We start from the raw sequence: 18,147 nt of genomic DNA, 5'->3' as shown, positions 1-18,147 counted from the left end.
TTCTTCCCTCCCCGTGCCCTGAATTTGTGAGAGTCAGAAAGGTTTGCAAACCTGCTTTTATGCATCTGATTGTTTTGTGAACCTGGAAGTGGAGACTTGGCTGGTTATGAAGCCGTCTCAGAAGTTAGTGATGTTATCTGTCATTGACAGGTAGATTTAAGTCTTCCCATCAGGTGGCAATGGGTGATGCTTTCCCGTGTTTTGCATGGCATGGCTCACCTCCAAGAAGAATAGCATTCTGTAGCACCTGGGGGACAGGGGTGAGGCTGTGCTGGACTTGATTGTGATGAGCAGCTTGCAGCTTCTGGTCCCCTCCTCACCTTGGGGGAACTGATCCCTCACCACCTACCTGGAGCCCATCACAGATCTGCAGGTGGGAGGATCCCCAGAGCCCAGGTGATGCTGGGACAGCCCCCAGCAGAACTCACTAGAATGGACGTGTCCTGTATCTGATCTGTATGACACGAGAGCCACTAGTTACATGTGGCCACAGAGCACTTGAAATGTGCCCAGTACACTGAGCAACTGGAGCTTATTTAATTTCTCTTCATTTAAACCAAAGTGGTGGGTGTGGGTTTTTGTTGTTGCTGTTTCAATTTTTAGAAAAAGGCTCGGGTACCCCCCTCAGCAGCAATCTGACTGTGGTGTGCGTCTCTCTTGCAGCCGTCGGACAAGGAGGTGTTCAGCCGCTCGGTGACCAGCCTGGCCACGGACGCTCCGGTCAGCAGTGACCAGAACGGTGCACTCACCAACGGGGACAGTAAGTCCTGCAAAAACACCAGCTTTCCACGCAGAACTCATCCCCTAAGGAAGGTGTAGGTCTCCAAAAGTGTAGCTCAAAGACTAGGAAGTGTGAGCCTGCTCACTTTGTGTACCAGTTTTAGCAGAAGTCATCTCATGTGGATGAAAAGCTCAGGTGCGTCGATTGGCTTTGGTGTGGCATTGCTGACTCTCTTATCCTAACAGCCACCTGTAAGGTTGCTGTAACAGTGACCTCGCTGCCCCCTGTAAGATGAGTCTTAATATAAGTAGCATTACTGTCCACAGCAGGCAGCGAGGAGTGATGGCTTATGGCTGCTGCAACAGACTGCCAGGAACTTGGTTCCTTAGGACAACATACGTGAACTCAGAGTCTTGGCAGGGCTGTGCTCCTCCCGGAGGCTCTGAGGCCCCTGCCTTTCCCTCCACCCACGTCTCTCTCCCACTGACCCGCCTCCCTGCCTCACTTGGGGGCCTCATGATAACAGTGGCCCACCTGGTAGTGACACAGGCCCACCTGGGTACCGCAGGCTGCTCCGTCCCTCTCGGGTCAGCTGATACTTCCATCTGGGTCCCTAGTCCCTCCCCTGACCCATAACCTTCCACACTCACAGGATGCGGGGATTGGGACCGGGACCCTCTGGGCCGTGAATCTGCCTGCCACACAGAGGTCAGTCATTTACCTGAGATCAGTCAGGGCAGCCGAGACAACTTACTAAATATTGTGTTGGAAAGACGTGACCGAACTAGGAGTGCCGACTGACAGTCGGAACGTCGGAACCTGCAGCCTAGAGTCAAACACGAGTAAGCACGTTGACACTGCGCAGTGTCCGATTCCCCGTCGTAACGACCTCGGGCCGTCTTTCCCCCTTACCCCTCTGCTGCAGTTGTCTCGGAAGACAGTGCGGTGACCTGCATGCAGCATTACGAGGAGGTCCTGACCTCGGCCTCCGACCTGCTGGACTCCCAGGACAGCTCGGGGAAGCCAAGGTGTCACCAGAGCCGGGAGCTGCCCAGAATCCCCCCGGATAGCGCCGCAGACACGCTGGTCAGTGCCAGGAGCCTGGACGGGGACCCGGGGGTGGGGACGGAAGGGCCGTACGAAGTGCTCAAGGACAGCGCGTCCCAGGAGAACGTGGTGGAGGACTGCTTGTACGAAACGGTGAAGGAGATCAAGGAGGTGGCCGCAGGCGCGGCCCTGGGCAAAGGCGCCGGCAGCCGGGCCAAGGCGGCCTCCGCCCCGAAGGAGCTCCCAGGGCCCCGGGCCCCGGGCAGGGGGGACTTCGCTGAGTATGCCTCGGTGGACAGGAACAAAAAGTGCCGGCGGAGTGCGAACGCGGACAGCGTCCTGGGGCCGTCCCCCGACCCGGAGGAGGAGGCCCCGCCTCCCGTGCCCGTCAAGCTTCTGGATGAGAATGAGAACCTGCAGGAGGACCGGGGGGCAGGCGACGAGCAGGCCCCGGAGGCGGCCCGCGAGGCCAGCAAGGTGAGCGCGGACACCGCCCCACGAGCCCCCGTCCTCGGAGGAGCTGCGGGGTCCCTGGGCCCTTCCCGGCCCTGGCTCGGGAGGCACGTGCGAGCACGTTCAGGGGTGCTGGGTGAGGAAAGCCCTTCGGGGGAAGCTGGGCTGGACTTTCTCCCTTCCGAGGCGTAAAAGACTGAACTCTCGTGCTTATAAAATATTCCTCTCTTAGCACCTTTCCCGAATAGTTTCCAGTTTTTACATCACGTCAGATTAGGGCCAGGGGTTGTTTTCTTCCTTTTGAAGACCTAGAATTAAGTAGAGAGACTAGACTCTTGGCCATTCATTCAGTGTCCTCTGTTTGCTGTCACCTCCAGTGGTGAGGTGACCTCTGTCGTCTCCAGATCCCGACATCAAAGCAAGAGCATGCACGAGGAAACCAACTCACAGGTGCCACTGGTTGTGCCCGATTAACTTTACACTTTGATAAAAATCAAGTGAGAGATTTTACCTTGTGACAATGTCTGGCAATACCCTGTGCCTCCAGGTTAGATAAACAAAGCTCTAAAATGTACTATGACCCCCCCCCCCGACCCTTTGTGCATCTGACAACTTGATGTGTGAGCCACAGTAGCTTGAAATTCTCATCTCCAGCTGCCCCCATTTCCTGGGATTTCACTTGGCTCAGTCTTCTTTAGTTGACTAATCTAATTTTTATTTTCTACATTAAAAAAAGGTTTTGGTAGGAAGGCCATTTAGGGGTCAGTCAGTCAGTAACGGGCCTCTAAAGCCGTCCAGAGTTCATGGTCAGAGGTGAGCCCTGGCTGTGATTATATAGGTTACGTCAAGTAAGTCATTCTTTGCAGCGTTTCAGCTTTTCATATTGTCCACGAAATCAGCTGTGGGGAGCACCGACGAAAGTGAGCATAGTCATAAAATACAAAAGCGTAGTCTAATTTTTTGCCCTTCATCCAACCAAAGAGAATAATCGAATGTGGAGTTCGTGCTGCCTGACGCGGTTGGAGCTTTCATCCGTGAGGCTGTGTTCACCTGACCAGGGAGGGCGCTGAGCATTTGCAGTTTCACTGTGAGGCGGACTCTGGCGTCCAAGCTCCATATAGCAGGACAGAAAGACAGCCTGGAGAAGCAGGCATTGGAAAGGGGCTGTTGGAACTGGGTCCTGGGAGGAGTGAGCTTGAGCGCCGAGTGCTGGCCTGAAGGGGGTTGTGAGGAGCTGGGGTGGTGGGGCAGGGTGGGCTGTGGATTGGGGTACCCGAAGGCCCGGCCTGCGGCCAGGGGCTGAGCAGCGGGTCGGGTGGAGGAGAGCAGTGCGTGAGGGTCAGGGGACTAAAGTGCTGGGTTTGAAAGGACTCATCTTTGTTGAAATCAGGGAGAATTTGATTTATGCAGGAGCCGTGTTAGAGGGAGAATCGGTGAGCCAGGAGCCAGAACCCCTGGGAAACGAGGCAGGGAACGGGCCACAGAACACGAGCTGACTTCTCCATTAGCTGTGAGAAGTTTCCTGGTGCCCGGAGAACTTTTTGATCACTCTCGAAAACTGTAGAAACGCAAAATCCAAACATTCCATAAAGAAGCACAATGGGTTGTTTTTTTATTACCGATCCTTCAGTGACAATTAGGAACTGAAACAGTAGTCTGGCTTATTTGTACCGACAGCTTTAAATACAAAATTGGAAGAAAGGTACTACTGCTGGGCATCCAAACACATCGCACATGAGGCTTTTATGAGTTTATTCCTTTGGCGCTTTACATACGTTCATGGTAGAAAATCATGTATTTCCTAAAAGGCACCTGAAACATTCGTCTAGATAGATGCGTGAACACACGCACAGAAGGAAGTTGGGGTATTGGCTTCACACCGCCTTCCCTCGGTTTCTGTTTCCTAACAGAGATTTAGTTCCCTGTCGTACAAGTCCCGCGAGGAAGACCCGACTCTCACAGAAGAAGAGGTGAGTTCTGTAGCTTTTAAGAAATAGTTTATTGGTTTTTAGAGAGAGAGGGAGAGAGAGGGAGAGAGAAACATTGATGTGAAAGTGGAACATCGATCGGCTGCCTCCTGCACGCCCCCCACTGGGAATCGAGCCCACAACCCAGGCGTGTGCCCTGACCGGGAATCGAACCGGCGATCTCCTGGTGCCCGGGGGATGACGCCCAACCAATGGAGCCACAGGCCAGGGGGAGGTCTTATGGCTTTTTTTAATCACCAGAAAGCCCTGTAATCAGACCAGAGCGCCCCTCCTTGCATACACGCACCATCACTGACCCCTTGTCTGAGAAGCTGAGATGCCCTCTGGAGCCTGTCTGGAGCTCAGGGTTCGGATGCTGGCTCCGTAGTAGCTCAGATGGAGTGACTGGCAGACAGGATGGACAGACAGGTCGGCTAAGTAACGGAAAGCAAGTGGGAAAGAGGGATCAGGACAATCGAGAGAGGACGGGAGGGAAGGGCCGGGGAAGGGAGGGGAATTTAGATTATGAGAGTTTGGTCAAAGTCCCCGTGAGGAGGAAGGTCATTGTGGGCTGGAAAATACAGGAAATTGGAACGGGGTGGGGGTGCAGGGAATCTGACCTAGCTGGGGAGACTGAGGCAGCCCATCTCAGTGAGGGATGCTGGAGGCGAGAGCAGGGAGCTTCAGGGTGTGCAGGTCCAGGCTGGGCTGGGCCAGACGTACGGCCAACGAGAGCGGACTGCAGGCTCTCCCAGCACCGGGGCTGAGAAACCTCTGGTTAAACTTCAGGGGAGCATGAACATTGTCAAAGCCATCACGTGTGTTGTTATGTTGAGCGAGGCTCAGACAGAGAGCTCGGTGCCTTCACTGACCTGGCTGCAAGTCGCTGCTGTCTGGAACCCCCAGCACACACAGTAAGTCTGTCTGTGCAGAAGTGGTGACATATGCAGGCGCAGCACCTCCTGCATGGGGCTCTGAGTGAAGGACCGAAACGTGGAAGTACTTGCCAAGGGTGACGTCGCCCACCCTCCAGGGGTCCCCCCAGGAATGCACCTGCCATCTAGCCGCATGGTGGCACAAGCCACAACCTGGGGATCATCCTGACACCCCATTTCCCTCACCGTCCTCAGATGCAGCCAATAGCCAAGTCCCTCAATTCCACCCCCAAACAGTTTCTCTCGTGCGTCCCTGTCTCCATCCCACAGCGCCCTCCCGCCTGGCCCGAGGTGGCTCCCTGGCCTCCCTCCAGCGTTTTCCACACTGCCATAGCCACCCCCTTTGGGGACAAGAAAATAGAATGTATAAGAGACCTGGCAACAAATCTTATGTAAAATAAACCAAGACCATGTAAAATTTTAAATTATTTTTCTTCTTATCTTACATTTGTTTGTGGCTTTTGAAAATAGGACCTAGGTATACTAATGAATTTTTAACATTAAATAAAGAACTGTGACTCATATATATTCATTTGAGGAAGAAGATTTAAGAAAAATAAACGTGGAAATCATGTATTTCTGTATTTGTGTAATGTTAGTCCAGACAAACTGAGACCTGAGTCTGAAGTACCATTGCCCAGTTTAACAGAATGACGGGGAGAGAGCTGACTGTCAAAAGCAGAGAAATGGGAACTAGGAAGAGAGTAGTTTATGAGAGCATAACAATTTACAGACTGAGTAATAAAAATGAAAGGTGTTACAGAGAAAAATTGCAACACTAAAATTTTAAAGAGAAAGAACTCAAAGCTAAGGGCTTGAAGAGAAACCTGTGTACAAAACAGAAACAACAGTCACAGAAGGAATATTCAAAAGGAGCATTAGGAGAGGTGAGAAACATAAGAAAATTTATGACGACACCCTCTGCCCATTAGGCTCACGCCCAGAGATAATATTAAGTTGCAAGCTAATGGAAGAGCCTGTAATTCTTTTAGAAAGAGTATTTCTTCCATGGGGAAGGAACTTGAGGAGAGGAACAGAACCAGTGGCGAGGGGCCAGCTCTCACCTTTACTACCCAGGTACAGGTGTGTCTGTCCTCCCAGGTGACCCCGGGAGGTGAGCATGGCTGGCTCCCTCATCACTGGCATCCACGCTTTACCCCTTTATAATCTGTCCACATTCTGGCTTGCACTACTTTTGGGATAAAAAGTTCCGTATGTTTGTACTTCACCTTGAAAAGAAGACGATTTTTTTTATTCTTCCTAAATTCAAAGAAATTATGTCTTCCTTCTGAGAGTCATTTTTCCATTAAAACCTCTAAGGTGAGATTGTTAAATGAGCAGTCATCAGAACGGTCAGATCACCTCGGGCAGACTTTGCCCAAGATTATCCCTGTGCCTAAACCTTTGGGTTATCAAGGCCTGGCTGCAGTGAGCCACTGGCCTTGGCCAGCCGTCCTCGTGCAAATGACCAGCCAGCACACGGCAGGCAGGTCGCAGGAAGCCTGCGGGGCCAGCTGGAACGTCAGCCACAGCATGCGGGCGCTGCGGAGGCAGGGAAAGCTCCCCGCACGTGCAAAGCCGAGCATCTGTCAGGGAGTATGTTCATTTATTTCCTGGGTGTTTGGATAAATCAGCCACTGTGGCCAACACAAGTACACGTAATGAAGGAGATGTTTACTTATTTCCAACCATGATTTCTAACAATAAAATAATACCCCAGACAACCTCTTAATCTGCGCAACTACTCTCTCATCACCAATGAAAATTAAATCCCTTGAGATATTAGAGACTATATGGGGTATGTTAGTGACACTGAGTAGCTTGGAAAACAGCCTGCTCCTCACAGTACTATGCACACAGCCAAGACTTGGAAGCAACCTCAGTGTCTATCGATGGACAAATGTGATTTTATAGATATGTAAAATGTATGTGTAAAGTATTTAAATATACACACACAGTGGAATATTATTTACCCATAAAAAGAAGGAAGTCCTGCCCATTGTGACCTTGAGGGCATTAAGCCAAAACTAGCCAGAGCGGGAAAGACTTTATGTTCCCAAATATATGTGGAATCTTAAAAAAAGCTGAGTCCTGGCCAGGTGGCTCAGGTGGTTGAAGCATCACCCTGTTCATCAAAAGTTTTCAGGTTCGATTCCTGGTCGGGTCACATACCTAGGTTGTGGGTTTGATCCCCAGTCGGGGCACCTATGGGAGGCAACTGATTGATGTTTCTCTCTCACATCGATGTTTCTCTCTCTCCCCCTCCCTCTCTCTCTAAAATCAATAAAAATATGTCCTCAAGTGAGGATTAAAATAACTAATTAATTAATTTTACAAAGCTGATCACATAGAAATAGAGAGTAGACTGGTAGTGGCCAGGGGCTGATGGGGGGGAATTGGAGGGGGGATGGGGAATGCTGGTTAAGGGGTGCAAACTTCCAACTATAAGATGAACAAGTTCTGGGGAGCTTGTGTTCAGCATGGGGCTAGAGTTAACAATACTGCTCCGTATTATATACTCAAGATTGTTCAGAGAATAGAGCTTAAATGTTACCACCACACCCAAAAACTGGTACCACGGCAATGTAGGTATTCACTAGCCTCATTGTGGTAATCATTTCACAGCACAGATGTGAATCAGATCTTCATGTTGTGCACCTTAAACTCACATATGTGGTATGTCAATTGTATCCAGTGATTTGATTGTCCCTTTGTTTTCTAGATCTCGGCCATGTATTCATCTGTAAATAAACCTGTACAGTCTGCAAATAAATCAGGACAGTCGCTTAAAGTGCCAGAGTCCAGCGACACCTCCACCCCAGGAGCTGCCCGGAGGTCCCCGTCCTCCTGTAATGACCTCTATGCGACTGTTAAAGACTTCGAGAAGACTCCCAGCAGCTTCAGTGTGCTGGCACCGGCAGGGAGACCCCGGGAGGAGCCCGAGCCCGACTACGAGGCCATCCAGGCTCTGAGCAGAGAGGACGGAAAGGCCATCCCGGGGACCAACGGCTACCACGGCCCCTCCCCAAAGGAGAATGACTACGAGAGCATCGGGGACATGCAGCAATGCAGAGACATCACCAGGCTCTAGCAGCCCCGAGGACAGCCCACCCCCAGCCTAGGACCAGCTGTCTGGGGACAAGAAGACAAGGAGCGCTGTCCCTTCCACGTCACAGGCTGCCTCGGCGGCTGAGGGCAGTGAAGATGCTGGGACGGTTGCTCAGCTTTGGGAACAGGAAGGTGCACACCTGGCTGCACCCAGGGCGCCCCACCCAGTGGGCTCTGCCACACCCTAGCCCAGGCCCCCACGTCCCCGTGGCCTCTGGACAGGTCCCAGGCTGTCCCCGTCTAAAGACTGCATTCAGAAGAGCCAGGTTTCCTTCTTTCCTGCCTTGTGGCTGTCAGCTCTGTTCCCCTAGAAATCTCCCCATCTCTGCTGGTTCCTTCCAAGGAAATTCACCCCCAGGGCTTGGCCTTTGCCTTCAACGTAGGTGTTGTCGGATGGTAAGAAACCACCACGGTCGCTGCTACCGTCAGGTCGCCCATCGTCTCCTGGGGACGCCCGCCAGGGTCTTGGGCCTTCATGCCTTCGGATCCGGGCACTCCACGTCAGCAGCTTCTCCCAAAGGACTTGAAGTCATTTTTAGATGCTTTATTTTATTTTTCTAGCCAAAACGTTCCCCCTCCCCCCAGTATTTGAAACATCAGAGCCTTTGCAGTATTGGGGTGAACACTGTGGTACCCTCTACACTTGGAGCCCGGAGCCCATTCCCCCGAAACTCGGCTGGATGGCCCGTGACCGCGCCTGAAGGGCCTGGACTAGATACCAGCGTTCCTGGCGATCTGTGGGGCCGCACCAGCAGCAGGGGCCCTTAAATTAGCCGCTACCCTAAGGTAATCTAGCTGGGGTTAAAATGTAAACATTTATTTTTGTTATATAAATTTATAAGATGTTTTATGTTTAACGCCTAATTTCTAGAAAGTGCCAGAAAAAATGTATATTAACTATTTTGATTTTATGTACAATGATTTATACTCTCACTTTGAAAAGACACCATAAAGCACATAAGCTAGGTGGTTACTAGTCATTATCGTTTTTCTAACCAAGTGTTTAAAACATTGAAAGCTTTTAAAGACTCAGACTTTACAAATGGTACTTGGAGCTCCTGGTCAAAATCATCTAGCTCTTGCAGAAGTCAGTGGAATAACCAGAAATGGTCATTGCCAGTGGTCTGTGATGGGAAATATTGAAAATTTTGAAATGGTAAAAATGGAAAGAAGAACAGGATGTGACTAAGGGTGACTGAGTTATTACCTCCACGAAGGTGTAGCTCCTGAGGTTTGGTTCCATTTTGAAGAAGACGGTGAGCAACTCTGTAGTCCAGTACTTGCAAATCTAAATGGTCTATTGGTATCCCCCCCCCCTTTATTTGACAAAAATCAGTGTTTGTAGTAACTCAGATTGAGAGATCAGCCTGGTTTAGATTTAATCATCTCTTTAGATTTTAAGAGGCCAACTTTAGGGACGTGTTCACTTTTTAATCTAAAAGGAACCCTTTGAAGTGCTGTTGTGCAGCGCAGGCTACAGAGAGGGAGCATTCCTCCCTGTTCAGGGGGAAACAGAGAGACAGGTGATTATTCCACGCCACCGTGAGACCTCTGACTTTGCAGATCGCATCGGCTTGCTGCTGTCACTCGTTATGACAAAGAGTGCCATTGGGAGGGGGAAGCATTTGAAAATTGTGAGGACCAGCTGCTAGCTGCTGGCTGCTGGCTGGCCACTGCTCTGAAATACGTTTCTGAAATTGTAAAGTGAGCTCTGCCGGGGCGGACTGGTTGTTATTATTTTTCAAGCAGCCTGGTCTCTCGCATCAAGACTCCGCGTACGTGAGGACGCTCACCATTGATTAGAAGGTCACAGCAGAACGCCCTTAGATCAGGGAGTTTATCGGGGCGCTGCAAGACCCTCGCCTCTGAATTAACGTCCTGCATAGGCCCTGTTTTGCCTGGTGTTTTCGCTGCTTAATATTAATGAGTTTGACTCAACAGTGTCTGTGTCATGGGGTTCCTGTTGTGCATGGTGATAACCACGAGGCCCACCTGGCCCTGTGCGGGCAGAAGTCACATCCTTAATGAGCACTTGACCGCCCCAAAGTTTATTGTGTTTCTTATTTGTTGCCAGGGAAGTGGGTACCATCTCTAAGGTGTAAAACCATTTCGAGAGAGAGAGGCTCTTTAAAAATAGTCATATCCCCTTGAAATTTTATTAACAGAGTTTCCCCCAGAAATGTTGAAATATAGGCTGTGCAATGTAACCAGAAAAGATGCACTGGCATCTCCCTCCAGATTCGAGATCCAGTGCTAAGAATGGCTGGGATGGAAAGAGCTGTGATGTCCTGTAAAGGAGCTGCGAATCCTCCCGTACAGGCCGAAAGAGGGTGAGGGTCTGAGGCGGGCAGGGGCGCAGGTCAGGAGATGGCTGTTCTCTAGACCACCGGCACCCGATCGCAGGCTGTTTACTGATGCGTCATCACTGTTTTGACCTTATAGTTCAGGATTTCATAAATAAACTTACCTTGCCTAAAAACAGGATCTATGTCTTTGTTCAGATATTTTTAACATTTACAAGAATTTTTTCTGCTGCTTTTACTATTTCTCAAATACAGTCAGCAGGAACGTATGACCTGTTTCATGTGAAATGTTTGAGGAAATTTTAAATTTGAGAAAGTCATTTTTGTAGGTGTTTTCCTCGTGGATTTGTTTCCTGCCCTGCACTGAATTTCACCGTCAGTTTAGTAAAGCTTTTGAAGGTGCTGGTGTCCTTTGTGGGGAAAAGCAAACTACTGATTTATTTGCCCTCAAAATCCAAGAGTTCAAATTGAGAGCTAATTAGCAATAGGTAGTCAACACAAAGAAATAAACCTCAACATGTCACTATCTCTTTCTCACATTGGATTTTCATTTTTCTAATTAGAGCATTTACTAACTTTAACCAGTAACAAACTATGTGTGTGTACACACACACACACACACACACACACACACACACACACACATATATACGTATGTGTTCTGGTGCTTAATTAATTAGGACGCATCCTATTATGCTATGATGTATTTTGAATGTTTTTTTACCAGTGTGAAGACTATCATCAGAAAAGCAGAACAGAAACAACAATTCTCCAATAGTTTCCGTTTGGTGATTATCGGAAAGTCTTCCCAAGTTGCTCTCCTTTAATTTTTCTAATGAATAAATTCAGATTTCAAATTGTGTCCATAATTCTTTTAGCTGAACAGCAGTGGTGTTTTCAATAGTTTGATTATCCATGTGACTCAGACAGGTGATGGAGAAGATACTTGGCCAAGAGCTCCAGGAGCCGCGTGAGCCAGGATGTGGTCGCAGCCAGGTGGCCCCACCAGGTAGAAGCAGAGCCCGCTCTCCCGTGGGGCCGCTGTCTTGCACTGTCTTCAGAAACCACAGAATCCGCAGGCAGCGGCCGGGTCTGACGTGTAAAGTGATTGCTCTGAGCTGATGACCCGGCCCCTAATCTCAGAGCTTCAGTGCAAGACTGCACTAGACTTTGTAAATGAGTCAGCGACAGTTGTCAGTGCTCCTTGTTCTAAGGTGACTCCGTGGGATCTGGCGATGCCAGGCCCCTGCGAGCGCTGATTTCTGGTGCCCGGCCAGCTTTGCCTCGGCGGCCCGAAGCCCAGTAGGTACTGATAGTAGTTTCCTGGAAGTCTTGACAGGCTCATTGTGCTGTGTAACTGGGCAAAGTTAACGTGTAATGTGTACTGTTAATAAGTGACTGATGTGAAAATTGGAACGTGTGTCTGTGATGTTAAATGCGGCTTTGTTCTCAATGGAATCGAAATGCCTGGGCCTGTGGCAGTAGTTTCTTGCTCTGTGTTGTATCTTTTCTTCCATGCATTGTTTCTGACTGTGGCATAGACAAGGTGTACACACTTAGAAAGTGTTTCACTTAAAGAGATCAGCCCAGGAACCATGATAAATGAGAGTCATCATCCGAATTACCGAAGTAAATTAAACAAAATCATGGTCCAGGAGAGAAGGCTCTTAAGTGCTCATTTGAAGTTTGTTTACATCCAGTCTGTAATATTTATAAAGCATTTCATTGGTTTTCCAGTTCTTTCATTTAACTAAGAAACGGTAGTTCAGATTCCTCTTCATGCCAGATGAAATGAGAAATGCAATTTTTGTTAAAAAGGCAATTTTTTCTAAGCATTCAATTTGGTAATCATTTATCTTAATGCAGTTAGGTTAGATTTTTCTTTGCTCTCCGCTTGTATACTATGGGTATTTTTAAAAATGTATTGGGCTCTAGGTGACTCAGATCACCCGTGTAATGGATTTTAAAGGCTGTTAATTGTTATTCCTCAGACTTCTCTATATGTTAAAGTTACAACAGTAAATGTTGTAATGTTGTTACCTTTAAATAATTGTGTTGTATTGACATGCCTCATGTGTCCAGGGGAAATTTGAAATACAGCTAAACAAATAGGAATTTGCATTTCATTGTTCACGCATTTTTTTCCTCATAAAAATAGTTTCCCAAAAAGTGACTTATTGTCCGTTAGGCCGTCCTGATTGGCTTCAAAGTACTCCTCTTACTCAAAAATAATTCGTGACACTGGCTGCCATTTTGACTCAGTGTCTCACAAGGTGTCTGTCGTGGTCAAATCTAACTCACAAATGAGTAGGACAGTTGTTTTCAACATTGGGAATTTTAAAACCTTAGTTTTAGTCCAGAAACATCTGATTGGCTTCCTCAGCTTATAATTTTTCCCTCCCTGACTCCAGTTTAAAGATTGTGGGCAGGAAGGCACCCTTTCATCCAGCCTCCCTTGGGCTCCTCCTGCACAGGTCACCTCCTGTCACTCTGCGCAGCACGACCCTGGGCCTTTTCCCCACCCCAGCCCCTCTGCTGTTCCCAGGATGGTTTTCTGCCCGGCGGGCTGCCCAGGTAAAGCCACAGATCCTCCCGGGGGAGCAGATGCTCAGGGGTCGTGAGCTTTGCTGGACCAGGTACATGCTTGTCCGCATCTCTCATGAGAACTTTTAATAAACTGTGCTGCCTGCTCAAACAGCCCCGTGTCTCCCAGGGTCCCAGTGAAGGTAGATATTTGTGACAGCAGGCCAGTAGGTTCCCATAAAGTAGGATGCTGGTTATTTTAAGGGGAAAAACCCTTTCTGGTAAGAAGTAATCATTTATAAAACAAACTGAGTGTAAGATGTTTTAGCCAGGGAGCTATTCCCCCCCCTTCCCCTGGGACATACTTCGTATGAGTTATGTTAGCTGCACCCAGCTGGAGCTGCTCTCCCAGGTCCCGAGGAAACGAGTGTTCCAGCATCGAGCTGGAGTTACCTGGCCATTTCTAGGCAAATGCTGATGGAGTGAGAAACCAGCCCCTGTGAGGCCTAGGCCAGGTGGATAGTGACACTGTGCTGAGGGTCTGGACACTAAGGATCTGCCACCATTAGTTTTGATAGTTTAGTGTTGTCATTTGAAGTTCACTCTAAGTGAACTTAACTCCATACTTAATTATTTGAATGGATATCCTAGAGTGTAATTTTTTTCCAAATTAACAGAACAGATAACTGCTCATTCTCTTTATACATTTAATTTTTAAAAGTCCACCCAATATACCAATTTGTCACCCTTAATAGGACAATTAAGGTGAAAAGAGAGACCAGCCTGTTCCCCTGGGGCACTCCAGAACTGTCTGGTTGCAATGTCTGCTTTTGTTTGTTTGTTTTAACTCAACAAGTTGGAAACCATGAGTTTAAAACAAACTTCCCTTGTCCTTTCTTAAGCTCAAAGAGAATTTTTTTAACTTGAGGTCCCCATTGAGGTAGGAGAGGCTCCCCTGATAGCAGTGACCTTCCTTAACCCAGGAGACTGACACCAAAGGCCTGAGCCTATCTGTAAGAGATTTCAAACATTCCTTTGACAAGTTTTTAATGTATTTTTAATGTGAAACCCATAAATGAACCTGCACGATGTTCAGGACCCACCCCATGAGCTTGCTTACCTTTTTTCAATGTATATTTTCACACAGGCTTCTCTTGTGCTTCCAGGAGCTGTACCAGAAAGCAAATTCCTGGGGCTGCTCCACAGAGCTCTGAGTGTCCTGGGAGAGACAGCACAGTGCTGGTCGCTTAGGGAGAAGTGGAGAAAATGTCAGGGAAGCTGAATTTTATGTTCACATCAACAAGCATTTGAGAGAGTCTGTTTGACACTATTTTTCAATTTCTTTATTTTTTATTTTTTATTTTTCAGAGTACCAACCACATACTTGCTTCTGGGGTCAGGCAGGGATCAGAAGTAAAATCTGAACTAAGTGACGTGAGCAAGGCTTTCTGCCCTGTGTGTTTATGTGTCTGGAAAATGCATTATCACCACTCTGAGTCTCTTAAGGAGCAAGCTGTAAGTAGGTATAGATGAGAAAGGCTATCTCAAAGTCTGAAGTTATTGTTTCCATATTTTCTTCTTTATAAACTCAGGAATTAACCTGGTTTGTGGATAGCATAATATGGCTAATAAAACTATAATTTGTAGGTCACTAGACGCATCCTTTCAAATGTTTCATTTAAAGACTTCTAACTTTGTTTTAATTGGGAAAACATACTCCTCCTAACGGAAAAATAAACCCAACAAAAGACTTCCATCAACTCTTTCTAGAAGAGTGTAGCATCAGTCAACAACTACCCCAGAGTGTGTGTTTCTTGCCAATAGTATTTCAACAATTTTTATGGGAGAAAAAAATGCACGTGTTTTTATTTATTGGAAAAGTAAATTCTCAGAGGGGATAATTTAAAGAAAAGCATTGGTTTTGTAGACAAACTCATGGCTCTATAGTCCCTGTTCCAGCATTGACTTTACTGTGTGACCTTGAACAAATGAATTAACTTCTCTGTGCCTCAGTTTCTCCATCTACAAAGTGGAGATAATGATACCAACCAGTGCCTACCTCATAGGGATGTTATGGGGACAAATGAAATAATATAGAGAAATACCAATGCTTTGAACTCTGGGAGGATGGTGCTACATAAATTGATGCAGTATTGTTTTTAATGATCCCAGTATGATGTTTAGGGCTTAAACAATAGCAATACTGTCATGTTAAGAGTAAGTTTCAATTCGATGCATATTTACAACTCTCCTCTTGGCCAGGCCTTGATCATTCCACCAATAATGGTACCTACCGACTGAAATGGTTGTTTCCTGTGTTTCTGCCCATAGTATTTTTATTCTGAATGTTCCCCAAAGGCTGGAGTTTAACTTCTAATATCTTACCGTTTACATGTAATGGACCATATTCAAGCTATGTATAAAGTATAATTACATGTAAATAGCAGGTACGTTATAATTAAAGGCACTTATCAAATTGTCTTGTTCTTTTTTAATTGTAATAAAAGTCAGTTTTATATAAAAAGCTTGTTAAAATTCATTTGGTGTTTGGGGAGATGAAGAATGGCTCATTTACATGCTTTTAGTGTATAACCCGGGTTCAGGATTTTAGCCACCAGCTCACCACCATGACAGGTAGGAGGATGTGACCGATGGCCGGGCCGGGGGGTGTGGTGGCTGCACCCCCAAACTCTGCAGAAAAGTGCTGAGCTGGAGTCCCAGCTCCATGAGGACATGGAGGACCCCGCTGGGCTTCTCTGTGCCCTGTGTCCACACAGGAAGGGGGGGATAACAGTACAGAACCCGACCAGGTGGTTTCAGGACCTCCAGGCAAATGGCATCTTGGCTTCAAGCCCCTGCTTCCTTTGTCGCCATGTGGGCAGAGCTTCCTGTCCTGTCCGGAGCTGTCGGCCCCATGTCCATGCAGTGCGCAGAGGCCCTGAGCGAAGAGTCTGCCCTGAATCCCGGGTCGAGGACCAGCTTCCCCACCTGGCTACCCAGGGGGTTGAAGTTGTGTCGCCTGTGGGCTGGCGCAGCCTTCGCAATGCTGGGACTCGGTGGGTATTTAACACGCGCTCCTTACGGGGGCGGAGGACTCTGAGACCCCAGCTAAGGTGGGCCAGACATACTCGCCCTTCGTGTCACTGTTAGGGAAGAAAGCGGTTGGCTGGTGCACTGTCCTCCCTCCGTGAATACAATCTGCACTATGATTGCTTTTATTTTTTTAATGATTCACAATCTTTCCGCTCCTTTAACGTTGCCATTCTGAATTATTTGCTGTCACCCTCACAATTCCTAAAATCTCAAGCCTGAACCACAGGTGCTCCAAAGCCAACTGTCCAGCAGCGTCACATCTGTTTCCATGGTTCCTCCATCTGTATGACCCGATGTCCTTGCTCTGGAGTGGAACTCCAATTCCCTGGTGGCCCCATTCCCCCCGGGGGCATGATTTAGCTTTGAAGTGTCCCCCATGGCATAAACCAGTTTCCTGCCCCACAGCAAGCTCTAAATAGACGTCTGATCGGAACTGCATTCTCGCCCTCTGACCCGTTCATCATCCAGTCTTATGAGCCTGTCTTGGACTAGTGACTAGTGTAGATAAACCCGCAGGATTTTATGCCAAGCTCTTCCCCTACCCAGAGCCTCTCTGTGACTGAATTTCTGAATCGATGGCAGAGTCCCATGGCAGAGATGTCCTCCAAGTTAAACCAGCCCAAAAAGCAGGGGGAGGAGGAAAGGAAGTATCTGACGTGTAGATAAACAGCATCAGCACCTGGCAGCGTTGTCTGTTAAAACACAAGTCATTCAAAATAAACAGCTTTAAATGCTCACGTCCAAAAGAAAACAATATACAACTGCAACATCAAACTAGAAAAGCAAGTTAATGGGAAAACAAAAGAAACCGCAGGAAAACGATTTATTGATTCAGTCCATAAATATTTACTGAGCACTTACTATGTGCCAGGTGCTGAAAAGGCAGGCTCCTGCCTGGTTGGAGCTCACATCTTAATGGCCACAGTGCTGACCTTGAAATGCTCAGGGTGTTCAGCGTCAGCACCTCAGGACCCTGCTGGTTGTACTGTCTCTGGAGATCTGCTTTCCAGAAAGGCCCTGTGAACAGATGGCAGTTAAGGTGAGACCAAAAGGGTAAGCCAGAGAAAGAGCACTCAGGCGTGGGATGCAGCCAACACCAAGACTCCAAGCTGGGAAAACCCAGCTCTTCCTGCTCAAGGGGACGTGAATCAACACGGGGCAGCCTGCTGGGCCTCGGGGCTTCTCTGTCTCTGTCATTCTTGCCTTTGTCCAGCCCGTCCCCATCCTAACTCTCTCTCTGCTGCCTTTCATACTGTCACCAGAATTATCCTTCTCAGAAAGCAAGTCAGAGAAATGGACTGACTACCCAATGAAGTAATTATTATGTACCTACTATTTCCTAGTAACTAGTGTAGACTAAGGGGACATAGCAGCCCACCAAACAGGCAAGAATCCCTCACATTCGAGTAGGGAAAGAAAAGAAATGGTTACCCAAACAAGCCCCAGATCATGTGATGAGTAAATAAATGAGGTGGAATAAAGTAAATAAAATGGTGATGAAATAGAGAATGCCTTGGTTTGTTGAGGGGGAGGTAAGAGATGGCATCTTTTACGTTGGGGGTCAGGGAAGGCCTGAATGACCTGATGCAGCCTGTAAAACTTGGGTGGGGGGCGAGCTTCTTGGAGCAAGATATTAGGTAATATCGTGGCATGAGTGAGGAAGGGAGGGAGATGTAAACTCCAATGATAATAAATTGGAAAGCTATGGAGTTTCCACGGAAACATGATTAACCTGACATGAGCCAATCAGTGGCTCCTTGTGTGTAAAGGGTCGGCCAAAAGATCCAAGTTCTCACCCACTAACCTAGTTTGCATTAACCCCAGCCTGATGAATAAGGGGCACAGTATGTTATGACCCCAGAAAACACTGGGTGACAGATGCCACCGTCCAGGGAATGGGCGAGCGTAGTCAAGGCACTGTCGTGGGTGGACACGCAGGGACGTGGAGAGCAGCCAGCAGCTGGCAGTAAGAAAGAACGCACCAGAATTAAACTGGC

General features: G+C 48.0%; 1 protein-coding gene across 4 annotated transcripts in view; it reads left to right on the top strand.

The window, feature by feature from the left end:
* The window catches only part of PAG1 (phosphoprotein membrane anchor with glycosphingolipid microdomains 1), a 99,108-nt gene extending 83,836 nt beyond the window's left edge, over positions 1-15,272 (top strand). For 3 of the 4 annotated variants that reach the window (XM_087825466.1, XM_087825465.1, XM_087825464.1), the window contains 4 exons: positions 664-760; positions 1,647-2,245; positions 4,132-4,191; positions 7,846-11,929. In XM_087825466.1, coding sequence (XP_087681592.1) covers positions 664-760; positions 1,647-2,245; positions 4,132-4,191; positions 7,846-8,214 — 1,125 coding nt within the window. In that variant the 3' untranslated portion in view covers positions 8,215-11,929. Of the gene's footprint in view, positions 1-663; positions 761-1,646; positions 2,246-4,131; positions 4,192-7,845; positions 11,930-14,223 lie in introns of those variants that run through there. The other variant, XR_015715794.1, reaches the window with a different exon arrangement.
* The last annotated feature ends 2,875 nt before the right edge of the window (positions 15,273-18,147 follow it).

This window comes from Miniopterus natalensis, chromosome 16 (assembly GCF_054644295.1).
Source record: "Miniopterus natalensis isolate mMinNat1 chromosome 16, mMinNat1.hap1, whole genome shotgun sequence".
In the NCBI taxonomy this organism is placed as follows: domain Eukaryota; kingdom Metazoa; phylum Chordata; class Mammalia; order Chiroptera; family Miniopteridae; genus Miniopterus; species Miniopterus natalensis.
This window is presented reverse-complemented; position numbering and strand designations above follow the sequence as displayed.